Source organism: Biomphalaria glabrata, chromosome 3 (assembly GCF_947242115.1).
Source record: "Biomphalaria glabrata chromosome 3, xgBioGlab47.1, whole genome shotgun sequence".
Taxonomy (NCBI): Eukaryota; Metazoa; Mollusca; class Gastropoda; family Planorbidae; genus Biomphalaria; species Biomphalaria glabrata.
The window spans coordinates 37,693,383-37,721,143 of NC_074713.1; the positions used below are offsets into that span (position 1 = coordinate 37,693,383).

General features: G+C 34.9%; 1 protein-coding gene and 1 long non-coding RNA gene across 4 annotated transcripts; one reads left to right on the forward strand and one right to left on the reverse strand.

Moving 5' to 3' along the window:
* Positions 1-224: 224 nt before the first annotated feature.
* Positions 225-26,770, forward strand: LOC106063937 (protein dispatched homolog 1-like). 3 transcript variants are annotated; one of them, XM_013222435.2, is made up of 5 exons: positions 12,642-12,771; positions 13,391-13,470; positions 19,198-19,321; positions 19,784-20,027; positions 21,244-26,770. In XM_013222435.2, exons 2-5 carry the CDS (start codon positions 13,460-13,462, stop codon positions 24,189-24,191), a joined length of 3,327 nt encoding a protein of 1,108 aa, XP_013077889.2. In that variant the 5' UTR covers positions 12,642-12,771; positions 13,391-13,459; the 3' UTR covers positions 24,192-26,770. The 3 variants fall into 3 exon arrangements, with proteins under 3 accessions (XP_055880866.1, XP_013077889.2, XP_055880867.1); XM_056024892.1 differs by having other exon boundaries at positions 12,652-12,765; XM_056024891.1 differs by lacking the exons at positions 12,642-12,771; positions 13,391-13,470 and adding an exon at positions 225-379.
* Positions 7,581-12,540, reverse strand: LOC106063938 (uncharacterized). The gene is made up of 4 exons (XR_008777109.1): positions 12,440-12,540; positions 11,405-11,482; positions 8,905-8,977; positions 7,581-7,741 (listed from the first exon to the last, which is right to left on the reverse strand). It is a non-coding gene; the product is annotated as an uncharacterized LOC106063938 (long non-coding RNA).
* Positions 26,771-27,761: the final 991 nt, after the last annotated feature.

A 27,761-nucleotide genomic window follows, 5' to 3' on the forward strand; every position in this document is an offset into this window, starting at 1 on the left:
TAAATGTAACACAGGGATATACTATAACCTTATAAGATTATTTTTACTTACGTGATCATAACTAAAGATATTCTTATATGTTGTAAGAAAGTTGGTGGTAGTGCTAAACAAGGCAAGAGCAGACAATCGGGGGGGGGGGGGGGGGGAAAGGAACTAAGTCATTAGAGGTGGAGCCATTCAGACGATTCAGCTCTAGATCTAGATCTAACAGCCACTCTGCGAACACTCGGCTTTTTAGTAGACCAGATCTCATTTAACAGCGGCCCCTGACAGCCCGCTGTTTGATGATGGCAGCATTGGTGATAAGTGACCAATTGGTTACGTGGTCATTCACCAAGTTACTACAATGATTCTGTGGTCAGAAGATGGGTTACAAAACGTAAGTTGACAATCGTTAACAATAAAGATTTTGTTTGTTGCTATGTTAAGAATCACGATTCACTTTCATCTAAATAATGATTAGTTTCCATTCTTTACAACTAATTGTGAAACTCTCGTCGTAATGGTTTGCGTTGTGTGGCTATTTTAAATTGTCGAAGACAAAGAGAACAACGCTGGCAGAAGAAAAGCGCCAGAGAAGAAAAACAAGGCCAATGACACTAGCTCCAGCTGGAATAACCTGCCCAGTGTGCAGCCGAACATTCCGGGCTCACATAGGTCTCACCAGCCACACGAGGAGGCACAAAAGCCCAGTGCAAAGCCCTCAGCCCCCTGGATGACAAAAGTGGTCATCATCGAACCACGATGGACGATATATATATATATATATATATATATATATATATATATGGCTATTTTAAATTGTTGCTAGCATTTTATCTCAGATCATTAGAAACAAATTATTTGTCTAACTTAAGTAGATTCTATATCTATCGGCTGTATTGAAGATTTCTATCAATGTTGGCCGCGGATAACTTTAGCCTAAATATTAGGCTCCTAATGTCGCCCCAAGCCATTCTTCATACCGCTTACTCTTCTTTGATTATGTTACCGTAATGCTTGAAGAGAGTAAACAGAATCTTAAAAATCAAATTGTAGACCGAAACAAAGACCAGGTTGCAGTGTTTACACACCGGTTACGCCCGATGTTTTTTACCAGGCTCTAAGCGTATTTTATTTTTGTCTGAAACTCCCCCTCCCCTCCTTCCCATTTTGTTTAGCACTTCCACTATAACGGCCGCTCACACACACACACACACACATTCACACACATAATCTTTTGGCCCTTCCATTGGTTGAATTGGAACACCCCTCTTTATGTGTCACTTATCCCCCCCCCACCCTAAAAACATTCCTACATACAATCTCTATCTTCGGTTTATCAGTGATATATAAAAATATTTTATAAGCTCTATGTTGCTTTATTGCTTGAAACCCCCGCCCATAATTTTTCATTTCATCTTGTAAGACTCTCCCTCATAAATCCTTGTCATTTCACCAAAACCCCTCCCTCTCATACAGTAGCCATTTTGTCCGCACACTTACACACGTCTTCCTATAGATATTTCGCATTTCTTGACAATAAATATATCCATTGGGTTTCATTATTTATTTTGTAGTTTTCCTTAAAGACTTTGTATCCAGCATTAATGTAGAGACACATCTCATGCACTCCAACATTTTCTCCGTTATTTAGAGCCCTCACACAATTCCCCAGTACCAAAACCGAATCGTTGGCCTATTAAAAAAATATAAATAGAATTAGTCTTCATACCTAGAATTAGTTTTCATAACTAGAATTAGTCTTCATAACTAGAATTGGTCGTCATAACTAGAATTAGTCTTCATAACTAGAATTAGTTTTCATAACTAGAATTAGTTTTCATAACTAGAATTAGTCTTCATAACTAGAATTGGTCGTCATAACTAGAATTAGTCTTCATAACTAGAATTAGTCTTCATAACTTGAATTAGTCTTCATAACTAGAATTGGTCGTCATAACTAGAATTGGTCTTCATAACTAGAATTAGTCTTCATAACTAGAATTAGTCTTCATAACTAGAATTGGTCTTCATAACTAGAATTGGTCTTCATAACTAGAATTAGTCTTCATAACTAGAATTATTCTTCATAACTAGAATTGATCGTCATAACTAGAATTAGTCTTCATAACTAGAATTAGTCTTCATAACTAGAATTGATCGTCATAACTAGAATTGGTCTTCATAACTAGAATTGGTCTTCATAACTAGAATTGGTCTTCATAACTAGAATCAGTCTTCATAACTAGAATCAGTCTTCATAACTAGAATTAGTCTTCATAACTAGAATTGGTCTTCATAACTAGAATTGGTCTTCATAACTAGAATCAGTCTTCATAACTAGAATCAGTCTTCATAACTAGAATTAGTCTTCATAACTAGAATTGGTCTTCATAACTAGAATTAGTCTTCATAACTAGAATTGGTCTTCATAACTAGAATCAGTCTTCATAACTAGAATCAGTCTTCATAACTAGAATTGGTCTTCATAACTAGAATTAGTCTTCATAACTAGAATTAGTCTTCATAACTAGAATTGGTCTTCATAACTAGAATCAGTCTTCATAACTAGAATTAGTCTTCATAACTAGAATTAGTCTTCATAACTAGAATTGGTCGTCATAACTAGAATTAGTCTTCATAACTAGAATTAGTCTTCATAACTAGAATTGGTCGTCATAACTAGAATTGGTCTTCATAAATAGAATTAGTCTTCATAACTAGAATTAGTCTTCATAACTAGAATTGATCGTCATAACTAGAATTGGTCTTCATAACTAGAATTGGTCTTCATAACTAGAATTAGTCTTCATAACTAGAATCAGTCTTCATAACTAGAATTAGTCTTCATAACTAGAATTGGTCTTCATAACTAGAATTAGCCTTCATAACTAGAATTAGTCTTCATAACTAGAATTGGTCTTCATAACTAGAATCAGTCTTCATAACTAGTATTAGTCTTCATAACTAGAATTAGTCTTCATAACTAGAATTAGTCTTCATAACTAGAATTAGTCTTCCTATTCACTGTAAGAATGTGATGGACTTCTAAAATCTAGAAAAGCGACAGACCTCACACACTTTTTTGGAGTAACCCTTTCTTCCACATCATCCCACGGAAGAACAATTTGAAAAGGGACCCCTTTTCTACATCTACACTTTAGAATAATTATATCATAATCCAATGTTCCACACTCAGTGCTTCACAGGAGCCAAAAGTTTTGATTTATGCAGTAGAGCGGATACTGTGAGGTCCACCGTCATTTTTCAGCCGAAAAATGTGTTACATTAACACGGTTATACTCAACACTAAGGAAAACAAACAGTGCGTTGAGGACTTCAGATGTCGCTGTCGTTCTTACTGAATGTCTATAATGTCAACTTCGCCGCGGACAAGAGTTACTTAGCGACAATTGTCCACAGTTCGCTGACTATTTCTATTATTTTTTTAAAGTCAGACTCAGATCAGTCTTTACTGTTCATCGCATGGAACCAATATCTCGAATTTCTAAAACTTACATAAATCCGAAACTGTTCATAGTTGTACTTGAAATGATTTGGTTCCTATCAAAGCCAAAAGTTCGGCGCCACACTCAAAGCGTTTTGCAAGACGACATTAGTTTCAGGTTCATGTCTGCCAGTTGAGCTTGGCTTCAAGCGAATTCTTGGCATTAAGTAGAAATAGCTTCCTGATATGTGACCTGCTGTCGTCTGGCCACGTGACTGAAGATTCCTATCTCTCAAGCAGAGGTGCGTTGTAGTATATAATGCACATATTCAATTAATTTGAGAAATAACTTCTCTGCCTATTGTTAGGAGTGAGGAGTAATCGGCCCCATGTAAAAATTTTCGATACAAAGTATGGTTTGTGTTATATACATTTTTTATATAAGGCCATTTAAAAGCAAAAGAAATTTTCAGTAACTTGTTTTGTGCAATAAGTAACTGTTTTTTAGCGGCCCCCGTAAGGGGAAAAAGCCGCCATTAGGTTTGTGCAAAATATCCGTCTGTCCGTCTGTCACACTCAGATCTCGAAAACTAGAAGAGATATGAAAAATATTATTTCATCATTAAATGCGGCTTGAAAAGTTTAGGTGCAACGGCTACTTTTGGTTTTCTAAAAGCAAACCGTTTAATTTATAAAATTAATTATGCAAGCGATTTTTTCATAAAAATACACCAATTCTAAAACCATTACGTAAATGTAAGGGAGGCAATGTTACAATATGCTAACAAAGATGGACGATTTTTGTGTATTTTCAGTATCACTAAGTCAAATATATTTTAAAAATGTACAGGAAATGTTTACAACAAATATAAATAATAGTTAAAGATGTTTTTTCTGTTCAACTAGCTGCTAAAATTAAAAAGAAAACATTTCTGTTTGTTTATAAAGGCTAATAATGCACTTTGTATGTAAATATCACGCACATTTTTTTAATGGACTTTTTATGCAGCGATTTTCGTGCAGTAGCGTAACGTCGCAACATGTCCAGGCGCTAAACCAATTCCTTAAACTTTAAAAAAAAATTAGATTTTATTTATTTTTTGTTTAGTGCCCCCATCCGAATAAAAGAAGATTATTTTTGTGCGTTTTGTCTGTTGGTCGGTCTGTCCGTCACGATTAGATTAAAAAAACTAGAACTGTAAAAGCAATTGAAAATCTGATTAACCCTTTAATTTTCCTCCCGTAACATCTCAATAGTTTAAATTATCTAAAAATTGATTGTTCCGGATTTTTTGGTGCAAAACTAATTAACCCCAACAAATGTTTGTTTGCTCTTCTAATTTATATTACATTCCATTTCCATGCTTAAACGTTGCAAAAACACATTATCAATAATATGTTGTTCCGTTTTTTATGTAAATAGCATATTAATGCTAAATCAAAATCTCTATACTGACTTATATTTCATTAAGTGTAAAAATGTTCCGGATATTGTTTTATAAAACATGAATTATGCCTAATGATTGTTTGAAATCGCATAATTTACTAATATTACACTTATATTATTTGACAATGTGTCACTATAATTTGGTTATCAATATCAAATTGTTCCGTATTTTCATCTTTAAACAAATTTTAAAAATATCGACAATAGGTTGTTCAGGGCTTTAAAAAAAGTAATTTACTAGAATTGGTTACTGAACATTACTTTTTAGACATTTAATTTTCTTGCTGAAACATAACAAAGAAGTTTTGTAATCGATAAAGAATGTTCCGGATTTTGTTTCTTACAAATCGTCGCCAGAAAGTTCCGAATTTTTTAAAAAATCTACTAACGCCAAATAATTGTTTGAACTCCTTCTTCTAATTAATAAACAAATAATCTTCTCATTTACGAAATAATGTTTTTACGGATTTTTATGAAAAATATTTTAACTCACTACTCTCTTACAGTACATTTAACTTTCTACCTAAAACATTAAAAAATCTAATTATCGTTAATATTATGTTCCGATTTTTAAGGAAAACAGAATCCAAACACCAAAGTAAGGTATGAAAATCTCTCCACATGGTTGTAGTACATCTAATTTTTATACGAGACCATCCAAAAAATTTAATTAACGGTATTACATTTATCTATAATTCTCTTTTTCTTTTACTATTTATACAAACATCCGGAACAATCTATTATATAAACTTTTCAATTGTGCTCATACCTAAAAATTATTGCGATGTTTTGAAACGTAAAATAAAGGTTAATCAATTTTTAATAACTTTTAGTTGTTGTTTTTTTTTATATCAAGATGACGGACAGACCGACTGACAGACAAAACGCAAAAACAATGCGGCTTTGATCCTCTTTAAATAAATTCTATTAGAACTCAGTGCACCAATGTCTATGAACCCTCGTTAAATATCTCGTGTAAATAAAGACATTTTTTTATGGTACCGGTAGGCCTACTAGCCTATTGTGAGGTAATGGAATTTTTTTTCTTTGACGTCATATGAATGACTCTTTAAATGTAATGCTAAAAGAACGCACTCGGTGCACCAATGTCTATTAACCCTCGAAAATTGCTCGTATTGATGAAAACATATTTTAGTCTAACTAAGCCGTGTGACGTAATGTTTTTTTTCCTTTGACGTCATATGGAATGAATTCTTTAAATGAAATGCTAAAAAAACGCACTCGGTGCACCAAAGTCTATGAACACTCGATAAATGGCTCGTAATGATGAAGGCGATTTTTATTCTAGCTAGGCCGTGTGACGTAGTGTTTTTTTTTCTTTGACGTCATATGGAATGAATTCTTTAAATGAAATGCTTAAAGAACGCACTCGGTGCACCAAAGTCAATGAACACTCGATAAATGGCTCGTATCGATGAAGGCGATTTTTAGTCTAGCTAGGCCGTGTGACGTAGTGTTTTTTTTTTTCCCTCTGACGTTATATGGAATTAATTCTTCAAATGAAAGGAAAAAAGAACTCGGTATAGTAATGTTTATTAAGCCTCGTTATGTGACTCGCGTTTAAAAAAGGAATGATATCTTGATTTAGATCTAATCTAGATTTTTCAAACTAGATCTAGATTTTTATTACAGTATATCTAGATCTGGATTTATATTCTAATTAAAATTATTTTAGAGTCTTGATCTACAATTTCTAGATCTAGTTAAGACTAAAATAGATTAGATTAAGATGTAGAATTTCAATTTCTAAACTTAAAGTGTAAAAAAAAGTGTAGATTTTCATTTCCAAACGTTTTGATCAATATTGCAATGTTTTAATATACTAAAACTAATCTACTTTTTTTTATTTAATTTAAATTTAAATTTACGGCTAATGAATCTTTGAAACATTATTACTTTTGACCATCAAAATTAAATCACCTCTTGAATATTATTTGCGAATATGCAGATCCGACAGGGATCCGACTTCGACGGGGGCCGCCTCTGAGTTTGTGTAACACAAACTCTCTTTGTAATCTTGTTTCGAGTAAATTTGTGTTTAAACCTTTACAAAAAGATACATAATTTATGACAATTATCAGCTTAAAGAAAGTATTTAGCACAATCGTTAGTTAAGAAAGACTCCCACGAGCTAGACTGCACTTACAAATGGACATTAAATTTTGTGGGTACATCTCTTTAATTAGGATGATAAAGGATATTAATGTTATTTACTTTTCCCCTCTCACCTTGTCTGTATAGATCACCACATATATTCAATAGTGTACTTTTTGAATCAGAATCATGAATTATAATTCTTCAATGCTATATCGCTCTGCAATGCGCTATGGTCTAATCATCTAAAGATTTTAATCTCTTTCATAGAACTGTTGGGGGAGGGGGGTAGCTGGGAAAAGCCAAACAGTTCTTGCCACTGGACAATTCCCAACCAGACCTAATGAGGTTGCTCCCTAAAAGAAAAGAGTCCTTGTAACCACAACAAATTTCCATAAGGATCAATTAAGCAGCCTTAATCTTAGTCTTCGATGAAATCGATTACAATTAATCTTATATACTGCTTCACAAACTTCAAAACACCTTATCAGAGCTTCTTCAACATTCTTTTAACAAAACATTAAGGCAAGTATACCTGTACTAACTGAACAGGTTCCTGAGTAAGTTGGCGGGGGGGGGGGGGGGGCTAGTGGGAATGTCGTAGATCATCGGTTTATGTAGAGACCTATCTGGGAACTGGGTTATTTTCATTTTTCTTGCTATGGAAGACAAAGTTGTTGATGTGGTCACCGCCTCTGAAGTTACAGTTTGATCCTATCGAAACGATAGCGTAAACAAGGTATTCACCTCTGTAGCAGAAAAAGTATTTTAAAAAAATATTATTTTGTTCATGTCAATTAATGATTAAATATAGATCTATATATAAGCAGAGGTGCCCACGCAATTATCGAGGTGTGCCGGGCCAAAAAAATGAAACCAAAAAAATATACTCAATAACATTTATTATTAGGATCCCGCGGATCTAGATCTAGTTCCTCTCTCAGACCTTGCGATCTATAGGACAGATGATGTAAAGGTCATCTGTTTCTGTGGCCTACGGTTAACGAGGGTGTCATGTGGCCAGCACAACGACCAACCGCCTTTACGTTTCCCCAACTAATGTCAGGTACCCATCAGAGCTGGGTGGATACAGAGGCACCCGAAGTCCCCGAAATGAAAATCTGTCTTTACCAGGTTTTGAACCCCGGGACCGATTCGGAAGCCAAGCGCTTTACCGCTCAGCCACCGCGCCTCCGATCTAGATCTAATATTTACATTAATTTAATTTAAATTAATTTCTTTCTGATAATACCACTAATAATACCACTGGAAAGTTTCAAAGGATAAAAAATATAGTTTTACTAGCCGAACAACGGCGTAGCGGGTGTCATAAACCCACAGGGCCAGCCTTAGGCCCCTATGTGACCTCAGCGTGCCCCGCACTTTCAAAGGACCCGCGCTAATTCTATGTGTAAATTATTAAATTAAACCATTGTGAAGAAACAAGTCCTTTTTATGTTTACAGCGCCCTTTAATTGTGGAACATTTTAACAAAACATATATACACGCCAACGTTATATACAGACACCCAACTTCACTCGCTGACTTCCTCTCTTCTTGTTTACACACTCGTCACTTCCCCCCAAGTCCCCTATCTCTCGATACCCAACACTTGACCGTGTGTCACGGTTGACCACACAGTAATCGTGTCACAACAACCATTTTATAACTTATAACAAAATATACGAAAACGTCATGGAAATATCCGGAAATTATTAAAATCTTTTGAAAGCTTAAAAAAAAAATTGCAAAAATAAGAGAGTGATCTTTCGTTTACTTCTTCTTCTCGTCCAAACTATTGAGGGAAGAAGAGAATCATATATATAAATAGATGTTCTCTTTTACCTCAGTACTCAAGCCGATATATAAAAAACAATGTAATTTTTCAAAATTTCTTAACAATCCTACTTACTTGTACAGGAAATCACAGCACACATGTAATAACCAGTAGTTTGTCTGTCACCATCCTCTGTCCGAGTGATTGACTGCGCGACAAAAAGGAATAATAAAAGTATTGTCTAGTGAATACGTTTCTATAATATGTAAAAGTGTTTCATAAACGTTTCAGCATTGCCCTCCTTTAGGGCACCTCTGAATCCATCCAACTCTAATGGGTACCTGACTTTACTAGTAATAGGGGAAAGTAAATGCGCTTGGTCGTTGTGCTGGCCACATGACAACCTGCTCTTTAACCGTTGGCCAAAGAAACAGACAACCTTCACATCCACTGCCCCATCCGTTAGCTGGACGTAAAGGAGTATTCTATTCTATGTGGCTTACCCGTCGCCATTGTTACTGAATAAGGGTTTTGTGGATGTTATGAAGACCGTCACTTTTTAAGACCACTGTGTCGGATACCTTGTCTTGACCTTGTCTTGACCTTTTACTTTTTGAGGCAGATCATGTTCAACTTCTTTGCATGCTTCCTACCTATAGCTCTAGTCAAATGTGGAGAGTTGTTTATAAAGATCCAAAGAAAATGTGAAGTTTATTCACGTGATCCCAAAGTCTGAAGGATACACAAGACCAAAAACATAAATCTAGTGTTTAAATGTAAACATTCATAGCTACATGGACACAGTGACCGCCTTCAGTCGTAGGCTCTGCCAGGGTACACTGTGTGCGTGTTGGAAGCTGCTTTAGTGTCACGGGCTCCTTATTTGCCTCAAATATGATACCCGAAGCCTTTCCCATGTTAGTGCTTAGCCGCAAGACATGGGAAGTTTGGATTCAGAGTTTTCCATCTCCGAATGTAAACATGTTCTCTTTCACGGTGAAGTTTAGTCATTGAGTCGATCAAATGTGAAAACAATGAATTTTGCATTATTGGAATGATTTTAAAAAATTTCTATGATGTAGAAGTCAGAAGGATCCAAACTAAAGTGTTGTAATTACAGAGGAATTTCTGTCTTGTATAACTACTAATAGACTTGGAAAGTATGCAGAAAAAAGTCTAGGTGACTTTTAATGTGGTTTCAGACCTAAAGCACCTAATACAGTGATGTCCAACGACACGAGAATAAGAAATGAAAATGGCCCGCCGGCCGAATATGGTTGAGCATCACTGCTTTAGATCAGGATCAATAGCCATGCACAGTATACACTGTTAGATAGCTAGTTTAGTTAGTTGGGTTGCGCTTTTTATTAGACTGACGGTGAACATACATTTTATAGTTTATTAGTTACAGACTAGACTGTGGCCCATTCTGTAATAAACGTTTGTTTGAAGTTCATCTTGAGTCAGCTTGGTCATTGAGTCTGTGTTCCTGTTTAGTACTTGTTCAATCTTGTAACGTGATGTTCATGTACCGAACTTGCAGTCGTAATACACTCAACAAGGTACTCACGCATTAAGTCTAACTAAGCACAATGCTTAAGTCCGGCCCTGCTACTTAGTGACAGGTGAATATACATAGCAGATTACTTGTTCTCTTTCCATGATTTCTTGGTCACAATGGTCAAGTCTAGCGCTGCTATTTAGTGTTTGTAAAATGTTTGTTTGTAAAATGTTTTACATGTTTCGGATGTTCCTTCAGAGTTGAAGATAGTTTACTTCTTAGTCCAAACCTACCGCAGGACGAAGAGGGATGGAAGTGGGCATGATTTGACAGCCCACCGCGCAGCCATCCGTAGCGACGTGTGAATATCCACTTGTTCCCCCCCCCCCGCCCCCCCCCCCCCCATCCTTTTCTTGTTTTTTCGTGGGGTGACTATCCGCAGAAATAAGAGAGTGATCTTTCCTTTACTTCTTGCTCGTCCCAACTGTTGAGCGAAGAAGAGAATTATGTAGAGAGATTGATTGTAAAAACAACAACAAAAAAAAAAAAAAAAAAAACAGGGGAGATTATATTAATATATATGGGAGGTGATTTTTCTGTATATTTTAATTTGTATATCCAAATGTGTTTTTTTTTTTCGAAAATAATGATATAAAATATATGTAGGCTAATACTAAATTAAGTATTTAGGCCTACTGTTCAACAAGATACTTATTTTATAAATACAATGATAACTTTTATTTTAAAAGAGAAAGAAATGCATTTAGTATGTAAATAACTCGAACGTAATTTTAAACATTTAGTAATCGGCGCTGTATGCTATAGTATACATGCTAAAAGCTCCTGCAAACGCCACATGCAACAGGATGATACAGTGTTATTCCATGAGACCTTGAAATAAACTTGAATTAGAGATAGGCCCTTTACAAACTCATCAATAAGATTGTCATTCAATAACATCAGTTACGTCATATTCCCATTGAATTATGTCTTTACAAAACCAGTTTATTGAATACATATGAATATTAAGATTGTTATAATTATAACATTCAATATTTAATCTCTACATCCTGTGTATCATATCGTTAGTCAGCCTAACAAGACGATGATATCGGCAATAGTTTCAATACTTACACGTCTCTTCTGTGTTGTATTGGCAGAAATTGGCTTGTGGCTGTTGATAGTTTTGCAGTTCATAACTGGATATTTGAGCTGGAAAAACGGAAACATTTGACTTGCCTGAGTGGACCATCTTCAGGAGTTGATCTTGAGTTTGTTTCAAAACAAACTATCTTTGTAACATTTGGTTGTATTTTACAATATTACTGTTATTACAATATAGACATATTTAACTTGCTTAATTAACAGCCATTTAAAATAAAGTGAAAATGTTTAAAACTTTGACTTTTTAATGACTAATCTACTTACAGAGCGGGCTATTCGACTAAACACAAACAACAACAATATTTATAAGTAGTAATTAAGTAGTAAGTAGAGACTAAGAAGAAACAAACTGTGTGTTGACTGATCTGATTCTGTACGTGTCATTTTTATTAAACTAAAATTTTAAAAAAAAATTAGCCTTGGAATAATGATTTGGCCACCCCCTAAATTCGGCCGCCTGCGTGCAATGCAAAATTGCACAATAGGTAGCGGCGGCCCTGTTCCACAATTACGGGTATTGCATATAATGTCGTTTTTTTTTTTTTAATGCGCGTAGGATTGGCGTTTTCCATATTGAATGACACCCCAAAATGACATTTTTTGTGTATATATTTCAGGAGATTTGTATGAGTTTCCTAAAAATTTTAATAACTTCCGGATATTTCCAGGACTTTTTCGTATAGGCCTACTTGGCAATTTCAGGAGATTTCTAGCTAGGACTGCTGGTAAATCGACAGGAGGCCGCGGGAATAATTTATACACCTAGAATTAAATTAGGGCTGGTCCTATGACAGTGCGAGGCCCACCGCCTACATCGCATAGGTTGCAGTGGCCTAAGGCCGGCCCTGCAAAATAGCGGCGTATGCTACGTCGCCGGTCGACTAGTAGGCCCCCCTATGTATACTATTCTATGAGACTAGTATGATGTTCTCGAGTTTGTATAAAATGTATGAACCATAGACCAAGATCTAGATTATATATAGATCTAAAATCTAAATCGACCACCTGCGGACAATGCAATGGTTATGCTTGTCATGGATGTGGCAAAATATGTAGGTCACAGCTGGGGCTGCGCGGCCACGGGAAATAGGAGCCTACTGCACTCCTCACTAATCTTCGGACTCGAAGACAAGCCTTATATTAGATCCATAGTATGAACCATAACTCCATATCGAAACTTATTTTACTAAAAATTGTAACATTATTAGTGATACGGAAACGAAAGATCTAGATCTATAGATATCAATGGTTCAAACATGGTTCAAACAAGTGCACACTTCGATTAATTTTTGACATATCTAGGAATTCTAGATCTACGTTAGAGTTAGAGTGTAGGCGTAGGTCTAGTTAAGTCTAGTACAATATAAAAAAATATATAGAATAGAATAGAGACTCTACTCTATTATCTAATCTAGATATACTATATAGATCTAGTTCTAGACTCTAGGCGCTAGTAAGTCTACTACACTACAGTAACACTACTACAGTGACAGTCTAAGAATCTAGATCTAGATTCTAGATGTAGTCAATCTAGATCTAGAGTAACTAAGTGTTACTAAGAGTAGTTAGAATAGATAGTAATAGTAGTAAATTAGTAGTACTAGTAGTAGATCTAATCTAGATCTAGTACTAGAGTCGTTTAAATTAGACTCAGTCAGACAGAGTAAAGTTCAGTAAAAGTATAACTTATTAAACTACTATTACTAGATCTAGAGTGCCCATCCCTTATTATTGCCTTATCGCCTTATAAGCCTATTATGATCATTTATGATGCAGTTTATCAATTATCAATCATGTCATAAGTGATATATAAAATATATTTCATATTATCAATTATTATGATTATCCTTGCCTTATCTTACTAATCTAAATCTAGACAAGTTTCTAGAATCTAGATCTAGTTCTAAATCTAGTAATTTATCAAAACATAGCCATAGACTCATATTTTATATCTAGATCTAGATCTTAGACTCTTAGTGGTGGCTGTATAATTGATATATACACTTATGTTTGGAACTAAACAAAATGTGCAGATGGTAAGTCTAGGTTTATATTTATAATGATAGTGATGATATTATTGACTTTTATTAAATAAATAGTCTATGACTCTGTATGACTATTGACACTATTGTCGTAAATATAATAAATTAAATTATATTAATAGATAGAATGTTGTCCCTAGTGTTTGTTTACATAATGTGAAATCAAGTGAGATTGTGTACTATCAATTGTTCGGTGTCTTAAACTGTAGACTTTCGTTCTTCATTCAGTGAAATAAAGCTTTAAATTTTACTGTTGCTTATTTTGTGTATTGTGATTTGGACTTAGTGTAAAGTGTAACATTGTCATTTTGTGCGTGTGTGTGTGTTTTGTAAAGTGTAACATTGTCGTTTTGTGTGTGTGTGTGTGTGGTGAAATAACACAATTTGTGTTTAAATAATAAGTTACTAAATAACATGTAGCCTATAAATAGTAAACTTTTTGCCAGAATAATTGTATTATTAAAATTAATGTATTATAATTATATAAATATATATTATAAGCACAAAATAAGATAAGATAATTTTTATTGATCCAATCAAATGGAAATTCAGTTTGACTACAATTGACAACCTCAGCGTAACCCCATACCAACATGGCTTTAGGAAATATAGATCATGTGAAACACAACTAAAAGGACTAATTGATGACTTTTCAAAAGGTTTAGAGTTTAGATAATAGTGATCAAATAGATGCTATCTTACTAGATGTTTCCAAGGCTTTTGACAAAGTTCACCACCATAGTTTGCTTAAAAGATTAAAATATTTCAGCATTAATGGTCCATTGCATCAGTGGATTAAAGATTTTCTGATAGGGAGAGAACAAACTGTAATAATAAATGGCTCTAAATCAACACCTATAACAGTAAACTCAGGTGTACCTCAAGGAACTGTCTTAGGTCAACTACTTTTCTTATTTTACATAAATGATTTACCAAATTGCATTACCTCAGGAACAAAAATCAGATTATTTGCAGACGATTGCATAATATATAGAACAATAAAAACAACACAAGACACAGATATTTTACAAAGAGAATTAGATGAATTACAGAAATGGGAATCAAATTGGAGCATGTCTTTCCACCCAGAAAAATGTCAGTTGTTAAGAGTAACAAAAAAACTAAAACAAATTAATTCCACTTATCTTATTCATGGCAAACCAGTAACACAGACTAAAAACGCAAAATACATAGGTGTTATAATAAATGAAAAATTGTCATGGAATCCACATATTGATGAAACTATAAAAAAATCAAACAAATCATTAGGATTTATTAAAAGAAATTTCTATAAATCAAATAAGAACATAAAACTAAAATGTTATTTATATTTAACCTTGGTTAGGCCAATAATAGAATATGCATCCTCTGTTTGGGACCCCTCAACTCAAGATAACATTAAGAAACTGGAACAGACACAAAATAGAGCAGTGAGATTCATAACAAACAAATATTCACACTTAACTAGAGTTTAGTAACACCTTTAGTAAAATCACTAAATTTAGAAAGCCTTCAGGACAGAAGGCTCAAAAGTAAAGTAGCAATTATACATAAAACACTGAACTATAATCTTCAAATACAAAAACAAAATTTAATAAAATACTCTGAAAGACACAAAGATAAAAGCACATTCCTCGTCCCATATGATAGGACAAATTTGTACTAATGCTCCATCTTCCCTTGTGCTATTAGAGCATGGAATGGGTTGCCTGAGCTAGCCAGAAAAACCAGTGACTTGGCAGAACTTAAGTCATTGGTTAATATGCATGACTAAATGTATGACGCGTAGGACGTAATCATCTTCTTTTTTGAAGTAACGTCTTTATTATATAAGATAAGAAGAAGATAAGATAACTACTGTACAATAACAATATAGATGAAAAATTCGAACGTCATTCACACATGAAACACATACACATTCACAACAAGTGCTTTATGAATTTGACTTCTATGTAGTTCTTGGCGACGACAAATGATCTTGTAACACTCTGACCGAAAGTGTGAAAAAGGAGTTTTAAAATCTTTCTGTTTTAGTCCTAATGGAAGCCCAACATAACCAACACCCTGTACGGCAGTGCTGAACAACTGAAGAAAACAGCACACTTTTTTTCCTTGGCACAGTCTGCAAAAGAGCTCACTGCTCAGCAGCAATAAAGCTGGCTAGAAGAAGAAGAAGAAGTCCTAATGGAAAGGAGATGACCACTTAATTCAGATCTTATGTAACAGTGGTTTAATGGGTGCAGGTTGTCTTTAAGAATCATGTTTTGGAAAGGCATCTTTCATGAAAAAGCTCTTTAAGAGATGGTAGTTGTGTTCACGTGATATACAATGCTTTTTTAATTAGTCTATTTAGTCTAAGTCTTTGTGCCAGTAAAGTATTACCATACCAGCATGTTATGGCAAAGTTAATTAGACTGCTGATGGTTGCTGTATAGAAAAGTTTAACTATTGTTTTGTCGATGTTAAATTTTCTTAGCTTTCTGAGATAGAAGAGTTGTTGGTGAATTTTTGTGTAAAGGTTTTGACAGGTTTCGCTCCATTTCAGTTTGTTGTTGATAGTTGTACCTAGGTATTTATATTCTTGTACTTGTTCTATGGTTTGGTTGTTTATCTGAATTTCTGCAATTCCTACAATCAATAATCATTTTTTTAGTTTTCTGAACATTTAAAATTAGAAAGTTATCTATACACCATTGGTAAAAGGTGTTAATTGTTGAATGGTACAGATTTTCATCACCTGCAATAAGGCCAGCAAATTTTATGATAAGCTCTGAATGTCATTTGTGTATGTGGTATACAATAATGGTGACAGGACGCACCACTGCAATGCTCCAGTGCTAAGCTCTCTTGTGCATGACACATGCCCCTTCACTTTTACATATTGTGGGCATTTGATGATAAGAAAGTTTAGAATCTGAGCTTGTATGTTTTTGCTAACGTTCAATTCAGATAGTTTTTGTATCATGTGATGTAGTTGGATGCTTTTGAATGTGGATGAAAAATCTACGAATAATACTCTGGCTTAGTGTCTCTGAGTATCAAGATGATGGTATAGACAATTCAGCATGAATAGTATTGCATCTTCTGAACTTCTTGACGGTTTGTAAGCGAACTGGTGCGGGTCAAGACGTTTTTCAACTTCTTTCAGTAGATGTTTCAAAATTATTTTCTCCAAGCACTTCATTGGAATTGATGTAAGTGCAACGGGATGTAGGTCATTGTTGGAAGCAATGATCTTCTTTTTGGGTACTGGAATTATGTGAGATGTCTTTCATACGTAAGGTATTTTGTGAGGGCTTGTTGAATATAACACAAAAGATATAAGCCAGTTGTTCCGCACATAGATTTACACGTTTTCCATTTAATTTGTCAGGTCCCGAGGCTTTGGCAGTGTTTACTTGTTTAAATATTTTAGTCACTTCTTGTTTATTACACAGTTCTTGAGATTGGTTTAGATTGCTGTTTTCAAACGATGCCAATGAATCATGATGGTCTTTCTCAAAGTTGTGGCAGTCAAATCGGCTGTAGAAATCATTTAATTCATTGACAAATTTGTTATTGTCAGCGACACACATTGGTTTGTGCTTAGGTATGTAGCCAGTAATTTGTTTCAAGCCACTCCAACAAGCTTTAGAGTTATTTTTCTTGAAAGAGCTTTCAATTTTTTCCTTGAATCTCTCTTTTCCTTCAAATAATTTCTATCTAAAGCCTTGAACTGCTCTTGAACATTCTTTTTTTTTGTATAGAATCGCTTCCTTTATTTCTTTGGTCATCCAGGGTCTATTATTACTGAATGTTTTTAATTTTCTTCTTTGGTACAATCATGTTTTCACAGAACTGGATGTATGAATTAATGGTTGTGGTAAGTTCATCTATGTCAGCGCAGTTGTTTACAAACATGTCCCAATCTGTTTGCTCCAGACAACTTTGTAGCTGTAAAACAGCGTCGTCAGACCATGACTGGATGGACTGTACTTCAGGTTTTGTTGTTTTTAAAACCGGTTTGTACGTGGGTGTAAGATTGATCATTGTGTGGTCCGACTCTCCGAGGGGGAATAATGATTGAGATGTGTATGCCATTTTTATGTTGCTATAACACATATCCAAAGTTTTATCGTGCCTTGTGGGACAATTAACATATTGACTATATGTTGGCAAGTATTGAGCTAACGAAAGATGCTTGATGGATTGATGAAGAGATGTCTTCAACTTTTGCATGGATTTGCATGAAATCTCGTACATAGGTTCCTTTTACCTCCTGAGTGCTTACTAAGAACTGGTTTTGACAGATTTGGAGCCTGACCACAGCGATTAGTGAAAAAATACAAGCTTTCTTTTAAACCTTTGTATTAAAAGAATAGCACACAAATTCTGTATTTTTAAAGCCATTTTTTTCCCTTACGTCTACTTTTTACAAATATGCCTTACCTTTCAGATGCAGTCTAAATATAAAAAAAACAACTATCCTAATAATATAAAAAAATAGATCTAGAGTTTTTTCTTATAATTAAAGGATACAAAAAGAAAAGGTCAAAACTAACCAGCGATGCTATAGAATTAAAAGCTGAAAAGTGTGTGGTGAAGGTCGATCAATCGGAGGATGCTAAAAAGTTGTTTTTTTTCTAATCTACAATGCAGCATGTTGGGAAGTTCTACATCAAATTAAGAAAATTTAGGAATCATAAGTAAATTAAAAAGTGGAGTTGGGTGCTGTAAATGTTTGACATTTTTAGTCCCTTTGCCCCATATTAAACAAAGAAGTGCATGTTATCAACACTGGCAGATTGGATCCCCGAACTCATTTCTTTGATTCCTTGAAACCTTTTGTGATGTAGAGGTTGTTTTAATTTAATTGATACTGGATTATAATGGGTTTTTTATTATTTATTTTTTTTTAGCTTTTCTTGCTTTTTTGAAATATATTTTTCTTATTCTTGGTGACTGTCCTAAGAGTGGAGTCTAAGACTCTTGGAACTCAAGGTCTAGGGAAGCTTGTCCTAAGAGTGGAGTCTAAGACTCTTGGAACTCAAGGTCTAGGGAAGCTTGTCCTAAGAGTGGAGTCTAAGACTCTTGGAACTCAAGGTCTAGGGAAGCTTGCCTCCATCTGCCTGTTTGAACAAACGTCTGTCTGGGAAAGGTCTAAACAGATGTACATTTTTACATCCCTATTGCTGTTGGTTCCTATCCCAATGCCCAAGGCCTTCAGGTTAAAAGTGAGGCCAAAGGATGAGCACACAGGGGAAACTCCTCCAAATTCATTCTCTGTACCACATCACCAGTGCAGGTGTCTTCCATAAAAATGGCCCCTTGAAGAATGGTGTGTGGATATTAACATAAAGGGCTTTATTCCATCCTTGCTTGTGTAATGGACTCAGTCTTTGGGTACCCCAGCTGGGGTTGTTTTGACTCCCTGTAGGCATAATCATGTTCTCTAATGCCCGTTTCCACCCATGGCTGAGATGCATTGCTCGGGTTCCAAATATAAAAAATCACTTTGTTATATTAGATTCTGGTAATAAACCATGAACAACAAGCTGGGAAAATGGAAGCGTAAAGAAGGAAATTGATAAATGCAGGAGAAGTACCGGTACATTGGAAGGGTATATTTATTTCTTAACATTTTCAATGTCTTTTTTTACTTTAATTTGTACACATTTATTCTTATTTTCAAGTGTTACGGAATATTTTTATAAATACTTTTTCTTGTTTGTTTGTTTTGAGGTACGCAAGGATTTTGGCTCACTATCCCTATATCATAATACTAGTGGTGTTAACAGTTGTCACAACCTGCCTTGTCTTGACTATCACCCTGGGAAGTAGGATTGACTTTGATGATCCTATAGCAGTAAGTTGTCAAATAATTCTTGACATTAGATTATTTTACAGTTTACTAGCAAATTTAATTAGTTATTGGTGGCATATTACTATTTACTAAAAGGTTTTGAAGCTGGGAGAACATTTTAGTATTAATTTAAAACTTTTTTGGGTCTTAGTCTAGATATTTTAAGGGCAAAACCTATCATAGCCATAGCATAAAATTTGTAAAATTGGAATTTCTGCAGAACCTTTTTAAAAAAAATGTTATAATTTATCATATGTATAAATATATATTATTGAAATTTATTATTATTTTTATTTTAGTGCTAAAAAAAAGAAAATCCCCAACTTCAACTCATTCACTTTTGCTTCTCTGCTAGATAGAGATGAGTCTTGGTGACATTATACAATTATTAATCTGTAAAAATGATGTGTATGTTAATATAATTGAATGTTGAGTTTAAGATGTTTTTAACATTTTTTTAAACAGGGTTTTGAGCCTAGAGGAACTGAGCTAGCAGATCGTTTAGTAACTTTTGCTAATTTACGACAGAATGTTGGAAACCAAACTAACCTTTTACCAGAGTCTAAAGTGACAGACAATAGACCTTCATCAACTGTCAAGAAAAAGCCTAAGCGAACATCTTTTAATAATAATACTGACAAGAAGCACACAAGATGGAGGTCAAATATGCACAATAAGACCAATGCAAACATCTTCTGTGGAGTACCAGGTTAGTAGTCTTTGTGGGGAAAGACAACTGAATTGTAAAGAACTTGATTGCTAAACCATGCTAGTAGTTTTTGTGGGGAAAGACAACTGAATTGTAAAGAACTTGATTGCTAAAACAAGGATCTTGAGTTCAGTGGATTTTTAATATGGGAGTTCAGATTGCCACTGTGTTGAACCTTATTTAATAGACATTTGTTGGAGGATAGTAAAGTTGGGTCTTTCTAATCTGGCTACATGACATCCTGATAAAGTGTGGCTACATGACATCCTGATGAAGTGTGGCTACATGACACCCTGATGAAGTGTGGCTACAAAAACATGGGCGCTTAACTTTCTGTCCACCAGACTTTAAAATTTTGAGGGGAAATCAACCATTACTTCAACTCCTGCATGCCTATCTCAAGACTAACTTAACCTCAAGTTCTAAAGACATGCTGAATTTTGAGGATTACAACTATTTCTTCAGTTTCTAGAAACATGCTCAAATATAAGGAAAATTTGACTATTTTCTCTGTCCCTATAGAAATATAGTACCTGCTTTTCCATAACTCTTTTGAAGAAAATCTGTCACAATACCATTAAATACATTTCCCACTGCTTATAAATATATATATCCTTTGGGATGCTACAGCATGGCGCATGAAAAAGTAGGCCGCCTCCAGAGTGGAAGAGTAGAAGTGGGCATATGTAGAGTGTGACAATCTGACTCACCATTTCTGTTATGGAGTAGCATGGTATTAACCCCATTAGTCAGTAGTAAGTAGAGATTAACATTCTCCCTCCCTTCCCATTGAGGCTCCTGGTTTCTTAGCAAGTCTTTTCTTATGTTGAAAATGCAAACAAATTCTGACGAATTAATTAATTAGAATGTAATAAATACTTTAATACAGGGGTAGGCAACCTTTTTGATTTGATGGGCCACAAAATTTTTGAAAGCATCAAAGTGGGCCACATGAAAATTTGATACCAAATTTGAAGCAATGACGCAAGTTATATTGTCAGTCTATCATTAGTTTTCTCACAATATAAGTAGGACAAGATTTGAAGTATATGTAGAACAATACCAGTATTTCCTTGACTTTGTCCAGATTTTTAAGTATTTGTAGGGCGGTGTTATTATCTATAGTCCAGTAGGGAAGCCCATGTATTCTAATTATTATAAAACTGTTTTGTTTAAATAGTTATTGTTTTTTAAAGCTTATTTTCTATTTCATCAGATAAAAGTTACCCTCGCCTAGTAGTTGAATCAACTCATGGCAGAAGTTTATTCAACTTTGAAGACATCCAAGCCATTTGTGAGATGGAATCCCATTACTTTTTGCACTATGAGTCCTATGAAGACTTGTGTTTTCCAAATCCAGTTGATGGCTTTTGTTGCACAGCTTGGACTCTGGGAAGCTACATTGCTGTCCTGAGTGACAGGGCCTCCTGTGAGCATATAACAGCTGAAGACGTGGCTTCTGTTCAGAGCTTAATGCTGGAATGTGCTCCATTTTTCCACAGTGGTACATTGAAGATAAACTGTGATAACGAGCAGGAGGAATGGTACTTTGATACTAATTACCCACCATCAGCGTGCAGCGATGTCCCCCTTAAGTGCACTAAATACAATGCTGTGGCTCACATCTTTTATTATCTCACAGATTCAGACTTTATGCACACAAGGACACCGCCACTTTCGTCTAATAAGCCAATGAGCTTTCTGAAATATTCCACCTTATTTCTACCAGTTTCATCAGGGGAAAGTGCTTTGGATCTTTTTAAGGAATTGGATAGCATGCCCAGGGATTATAAAACCATAAAGATTGTAGCTGCAGAATTCAATGTCAAGTATTTGTTGTTTGAAGAGTATTTGATTTCTGACTCCATGTGGCTGAGTGGGGCTTGTGCTGCCATATTCATAGTGATGTGGCTTTACACTTCATCTGTTTTCATTACAATAATGGCCTTTCTTTCCTTGTTCTGGGCTGTGGATATAGCTTATTGCCTGTACACTTTTGTCTTCAACATCAAATTTTTTCCTTACATGAACATGGTGACCTTGGTGGTCCTGGTTGGAATAGGAGCAGATGATCTGTTCATCTATTGCAAGGTGTGGCGGTTGGCCAAATCTGAAAAAAACAATGGAGTCTTGGAGAAGCTTGTCCTGGATACACTTCGACATGCAGTCATGTCAATGCTAGTCACCAGCCTCACCACAGCGTCAGCATTTTATGCCAACTACATCAGTGACATCACAGCCATTCGTTGCTTTAGTGTGTTTGCAGGCACCTGTATTGTGATGAATTTTGTTTTGACACTAACATGGCTGCCAGCGTCTATAATGCTTGAAGAGAAATGGCTGCGATGCTTCACGAATATGAACAATAAAAAGTATTCTATATTGTATTGTTTATGCAAGTTTCCCTATAGACTTTACTATTGGATATGTGATTGGTCTAGAATATTCTTTGAGAAAATACTTCCGTGCCTTGTTATCAAGTTTCGCTTTGTGTGGTTAATAATGTTTTCAATTTTTTGGATTGGTAGTATTGTGATAATATTTTTTTATCCTCGACTAAAACTCCCAACCTCTGACAAATTTCAAGTCTTTTCTTCTGACCATTTACTAGAACGCTATGACCTACAGGTTGGCAAACAGTTTCGTTTTGAGTCGAACAAAAACAATGAGGACCGACAACAATTTTTTGTAAGTGTGGTATGGGGAGTTTTGGCTAAAGATAATGGTGATCCATTGAATCCTAGCAACAAAGGTTCCCTCACCTTTGATCCGGAGTTCAACATTACATCCCCAGAGGCCCAGAAGTGGATTTTACAGTTTTGTGCTCGGATTCGTCACACAGATTTTTACTTACACATGTCCTCTTACACTGATTGTTTCTTTGAAAGATTTTTCAAAGAGTTTATGGCCCAGGACTGTAGTAATTTACAGGTTGGAGATGTTGAATGCTGTAACAGGACTGGATTTCCCATACCTGCTGATAAACTGATGGATTGCTTGTCTGTTTATATTTCTTTACTGCAACATACTCCAGGTGTTCAATACAATAACCATTCCCCTGGACCCCGATTCAGCAACAGGAAAATTAGTGCATACTTTGTCCAGTTGGCCAGTAATTATTCTTACAGTACATCATATGAAGAAGCACACACGTTTTATTCAAAGGTCAATCAGTGGGTCAACAATGAGTTGCTCTATGCTCCGCCTGGGATGAGAAGAGGGTGGTTTGTAAGTGACCTTCATTTTTATGACCTGCAGTCATCACTGGCTATGGGAACACCCCTGACTCTTGGATTATCCTTGTCCATTGTGGCAGTTGTTTCCTTTTTTACTACCCTCAATGTCCTAATCAGCATCTATGCCTTTATGGCAGTTGCTGCATCCATCTCTGTCACTCTGGCATCTCTGGTACTGATGGACTGGGAGCTTAATCTTCTAGAGTCTGTTATCATAACTATCGCTGTGGGCTTGGCAATTGATATCACCTTACATTATGGAGTTGCGTATAGGCTGGCTCCAGATATAGGCAAAGAAATGAGGGTCATTACTTCAGTAGGCCGCATGGGCAGTCCAGTAGCTATGGCTACGTTTACCACTATGTTAGCTGGGGCTTTAATCATGCCATCAACAGTGCTGGCTTACCAGAAGTTTGGAACATTTCTGCTTCTGTTGGTCAGTCTTGCGTGGCTATATGCAACATTCTTTTTTCAGTCACTTCTGAGAATCATGGGGCCCAATGGTGGCTGTGGGCAGTTTCACTGGCCTGCAAGTGACTGCTGTATGCAGGGAACCAGGGGCCACGTGGATAAGACGGTATATGCTTTTTCTGACTCTACTGTGTCTACCTCTAGTACCAGTACAAGGGAACAAAGCCAGTCCCAGAACTACTACACTTCTCATCATGAACTGGAGCCTTTGACAGGGCAGGATCATCATCTTCAAAGCCACCAGATGCCACACTCAAACAATAACATCCCTTATGGATGCCCGCAGCATTTAGACCAGCACAATCACCACCATCCCAGAAGAAAGGGGGACTACCTGACAGTGAAGAGCAGCAGCACTCCACTCAGCACATCAGGGAACACCCCAGCCTCTCCGTCTGCTTCATCCATTGATAAGCATCAGCTGATACTGACCTTAGATTCTATTCCAGCATCCTAAGACTTTGAAGACTTCTTACTCAATCTCTAGTGAGACTAAAAGGCAGCATGACATGATGCTCTACTTAGGCCTATTTCTTGTATCTGTTTAGAGTTATGGTAGTAAATAGTGAATTGTTACTGACAGTATTGTTTTATCTCTGTAACTTTTTTTTTTAAAATCTCATATTCTAGCCTAACATAATCTTAGAAGCCTCAAGATTGATATTATTGTGTAAATTTAAATGTTAAGATCTTTGAGTGTTTGAGCCCTCCAAGCCAGGCTAATGTACTTACAACTTATAATTTGTGATATTTGGAGCCACAGGAACTTACAAACAATGCCAAATGATTGGAGCTTTTTTTTTTACCCAGTTGAAAGGACATTGGGACGGCAATGTTAACTCTTTCATAACTTCATGCCATCTTCTGTTCAAAGTTCTTTACGTTATCTACAGTCTTCCTCCTTTCCCTTACACCTGCAGGACACTATCCTGTTTTGGAAAGACTGATCCTTTTAATTCTCTATACACATTTTCTAACAATGAACTAACTAATGCTATTGAATTGTATTACTGAAAAAACAACAGACACCTAAATACAAGCACTTGATGACAAGATTCTTTTTGACAACATGAATGTCAGTGCATGGGTTTTCATGTAACATTGGGTTAATTTATGTATATTTGTAGGTATTTGAATGATTTTTACTGTTGATTTAGAATAATACTTGCTAGACATTTAGACAGTTATAGTAAATCACTGAATTACTCTTGTTCTTACAAACACAATACATATATGCTTAGTACAATAGATGCAAATCCACCAAATGAATATGACACATAATTGGCATAATCAATATGTTTAATCCATGTATGAATACATTGACTTCAATCTACATGAATCTTAGATGACTTATTACAGTCTTAACTGACCCTCTACATGGCTCCTAAGTTAAATCAATTAAATCTGGACTGACTCTTGGGTCAATTTTTTAGTAACTTGTTAACCTCATTCTTCTTTTGTTTGCACTTCTGTTCATCTCACAACTAGTGTTCACATGTTCCTACTTCCAGGCTCTCTGTTCATCTCACAACTAGTGTTCACATGTTCCTACTTCCAGGCTCTCTGTTCATCTCACAACTAGTGTTCACATGTTCCTACTTCCAGGCTCTCTGTTCATCTCACAACTAGTGTTCACATGTTCCTACTTCCAGGCTCTCTGTTCATCTCACAACTAGTGTTCACATGTTCCTACTTCCAGGCTCTCTGTTCATCTCACAACTAGTGTTCACATGTTCCTACTTCCAGGCTCTCTGTTCACAAATTCATATAAAACATAATGAAATACAATAAGGTGACTATTTTACCACTGACACTAGCTTTTGTATTTGTGGTGCATAAACCATAGATTGCTCCCTGAATGTATTATCCTACTTTTTAATCTTTATTAGATAAGTTCCTTTTAAAAAGGATGGCATTGTTTAAATCTGTCTCAATAGTCACTTTTGTGTTGTGAAGAAACTTAATCTTATCTTATATAATACAGACGTTACTTCAAAAAAGAAGATGATTAAGTGCTTTGATTGTAGTTGTATATTTTAATTATAGAATGGATTTTTTTTTCTTTTATTGTGGTTGTATGTTGTGATCGTTATGCAATTTGTTAAAATAATGTTTGTTTGTGTATCAAATATTAACAGCATTAAAATAAATGCAAACTATTCTTCCACTAGTGAAGAAAGTTGACAAGTTGTCTTCCACTACTGAAGAAAGTAGACAAGTTGTCTTCCACTCAGTATTTACTTCAGCTTTACATATTTTTTGTTCTTCCAATGGACTATGCTAGGTAGATTTATGGAAGCCAGTGATTTACATGACATATATATATATTTATGTAGACTAGAAATGTATATATATTACAGTTATTGTTGCGTTTGTCTTTTTTGCTTTTAATGATTATATTTTCTAATACAAAATTTATTTTAAAATTTCCTATATATGATATTACAATTTTGTATTACCTTTATTTGCCATATACCGGTATATTGATACTGTTTGTGCATATATTTTATTGATTCAATATTTTTTGAGTTTGAAATTTGAGGAGGATATCTGGCCAGCATTACACTCAATGTCACAAAGAGTTCATTGTATCTAGTTCAACTTTTTAGAAGGACATGCTCACAAGTTACATTTCTGTCTTGTATTGTTATCACACAGTGCTTTTTAAACTCACTGTCTTTTCCATAAAAACATTTTGTACAATATTTATGTTGTGTTTTTAGTTTTTCATTGTGCAGTCTTTTTTTTTTTTTTTTTTTAATTTTGCATAGTAATCTCATTTAAATCTCTCTCTCTCTTTTTGTAAACAGCCAATATATCTAGTTACAGTAGTCCAAATTAATTTTGTAATACTATTATTTAAGAAATTTCAACCTATAGTGACTACTTGTTTGTTCAGCTTCAGTGGAAGTATCATAAAAGCTTTGTTAATTTTAAGCTTTTAATTTGGCGCAAAAACATTCCAATTTGTTTGTTCATTTCTTTGATTCAATTTTATGAATACTTTTTTGCTCAGTAATAAAGTAGTTTCCATTTTGTGTTTGTATGTCATTTTATCCATTGTTTCAGACAAGGCAGCCATCCACTTATATATTGACACTGCCTAGGAATCTTAAGATAAGGTAAACCAGAATAATACTGTTATTTTTTTTATATAAAAATAGAGGTCTTCTGGTTGAAGAATGTGAAGATCTGACATATTTCTTTTGAAATATAACAATTATTTTTCCACTCTTGCTCATCCTTAAAAAAAACACACGTGACAGCACTTTTAGTTTGTTACTCACAGACTCATTTACTAGACCAGCGGTTCTCAACCTTTTTACCTCTGTGACCCCCTAATACAATTTCCCACTAGGTGGCGAACCCAATCTCCAAACAATTTTCTTTTATTAAATGTGATTTAGCTAATGTTACAAAAATCATAATCAAATTTATATATCTGATATCAATGATGTTAATTCAATTGTTAGAAACTGAACATAAAAAAAGCTTTTTTTATTGTGAAATAAATTGGTGCTTAAATTATGAAAAAAGGTATCTTTTAAGACTCATTTATTTACTTTTCTATTGCGTGTTTATAATGTTCATGCTACATATAAAAATGGCAATTAAAAAAGATATAGCTAAGCTTGGAAAACGTAAGTGTTATATGCAGTCAACTACATGGCTAGAAAATTGTGGCTACACAAACATGTTAAAATTAATACCAAGGTTGAGCTTTTTATTTTACTGAATCAGGAATTCACATTTTCTGCATCGTTTATATATGTATTTGGTCCTAATTAATAACTGGCAGAAAAAAACAACATGTTCACAAAAATGCTGTTGGTAATGGAAGACAAAAATAAAACCTATCATATATTTCAAGGATATCAAAAGATTGGCTTTAAAAATTGATAGTAAATGAAAAGTAAATTTTATTTCAGTTTGGGATATATTTTGTGATGGTTTTAGGACAATGACATGATATTTTGGGGGTTTTGGCATATCTGCACAATTTAGGCCATGTCGCGCCCATAATCCC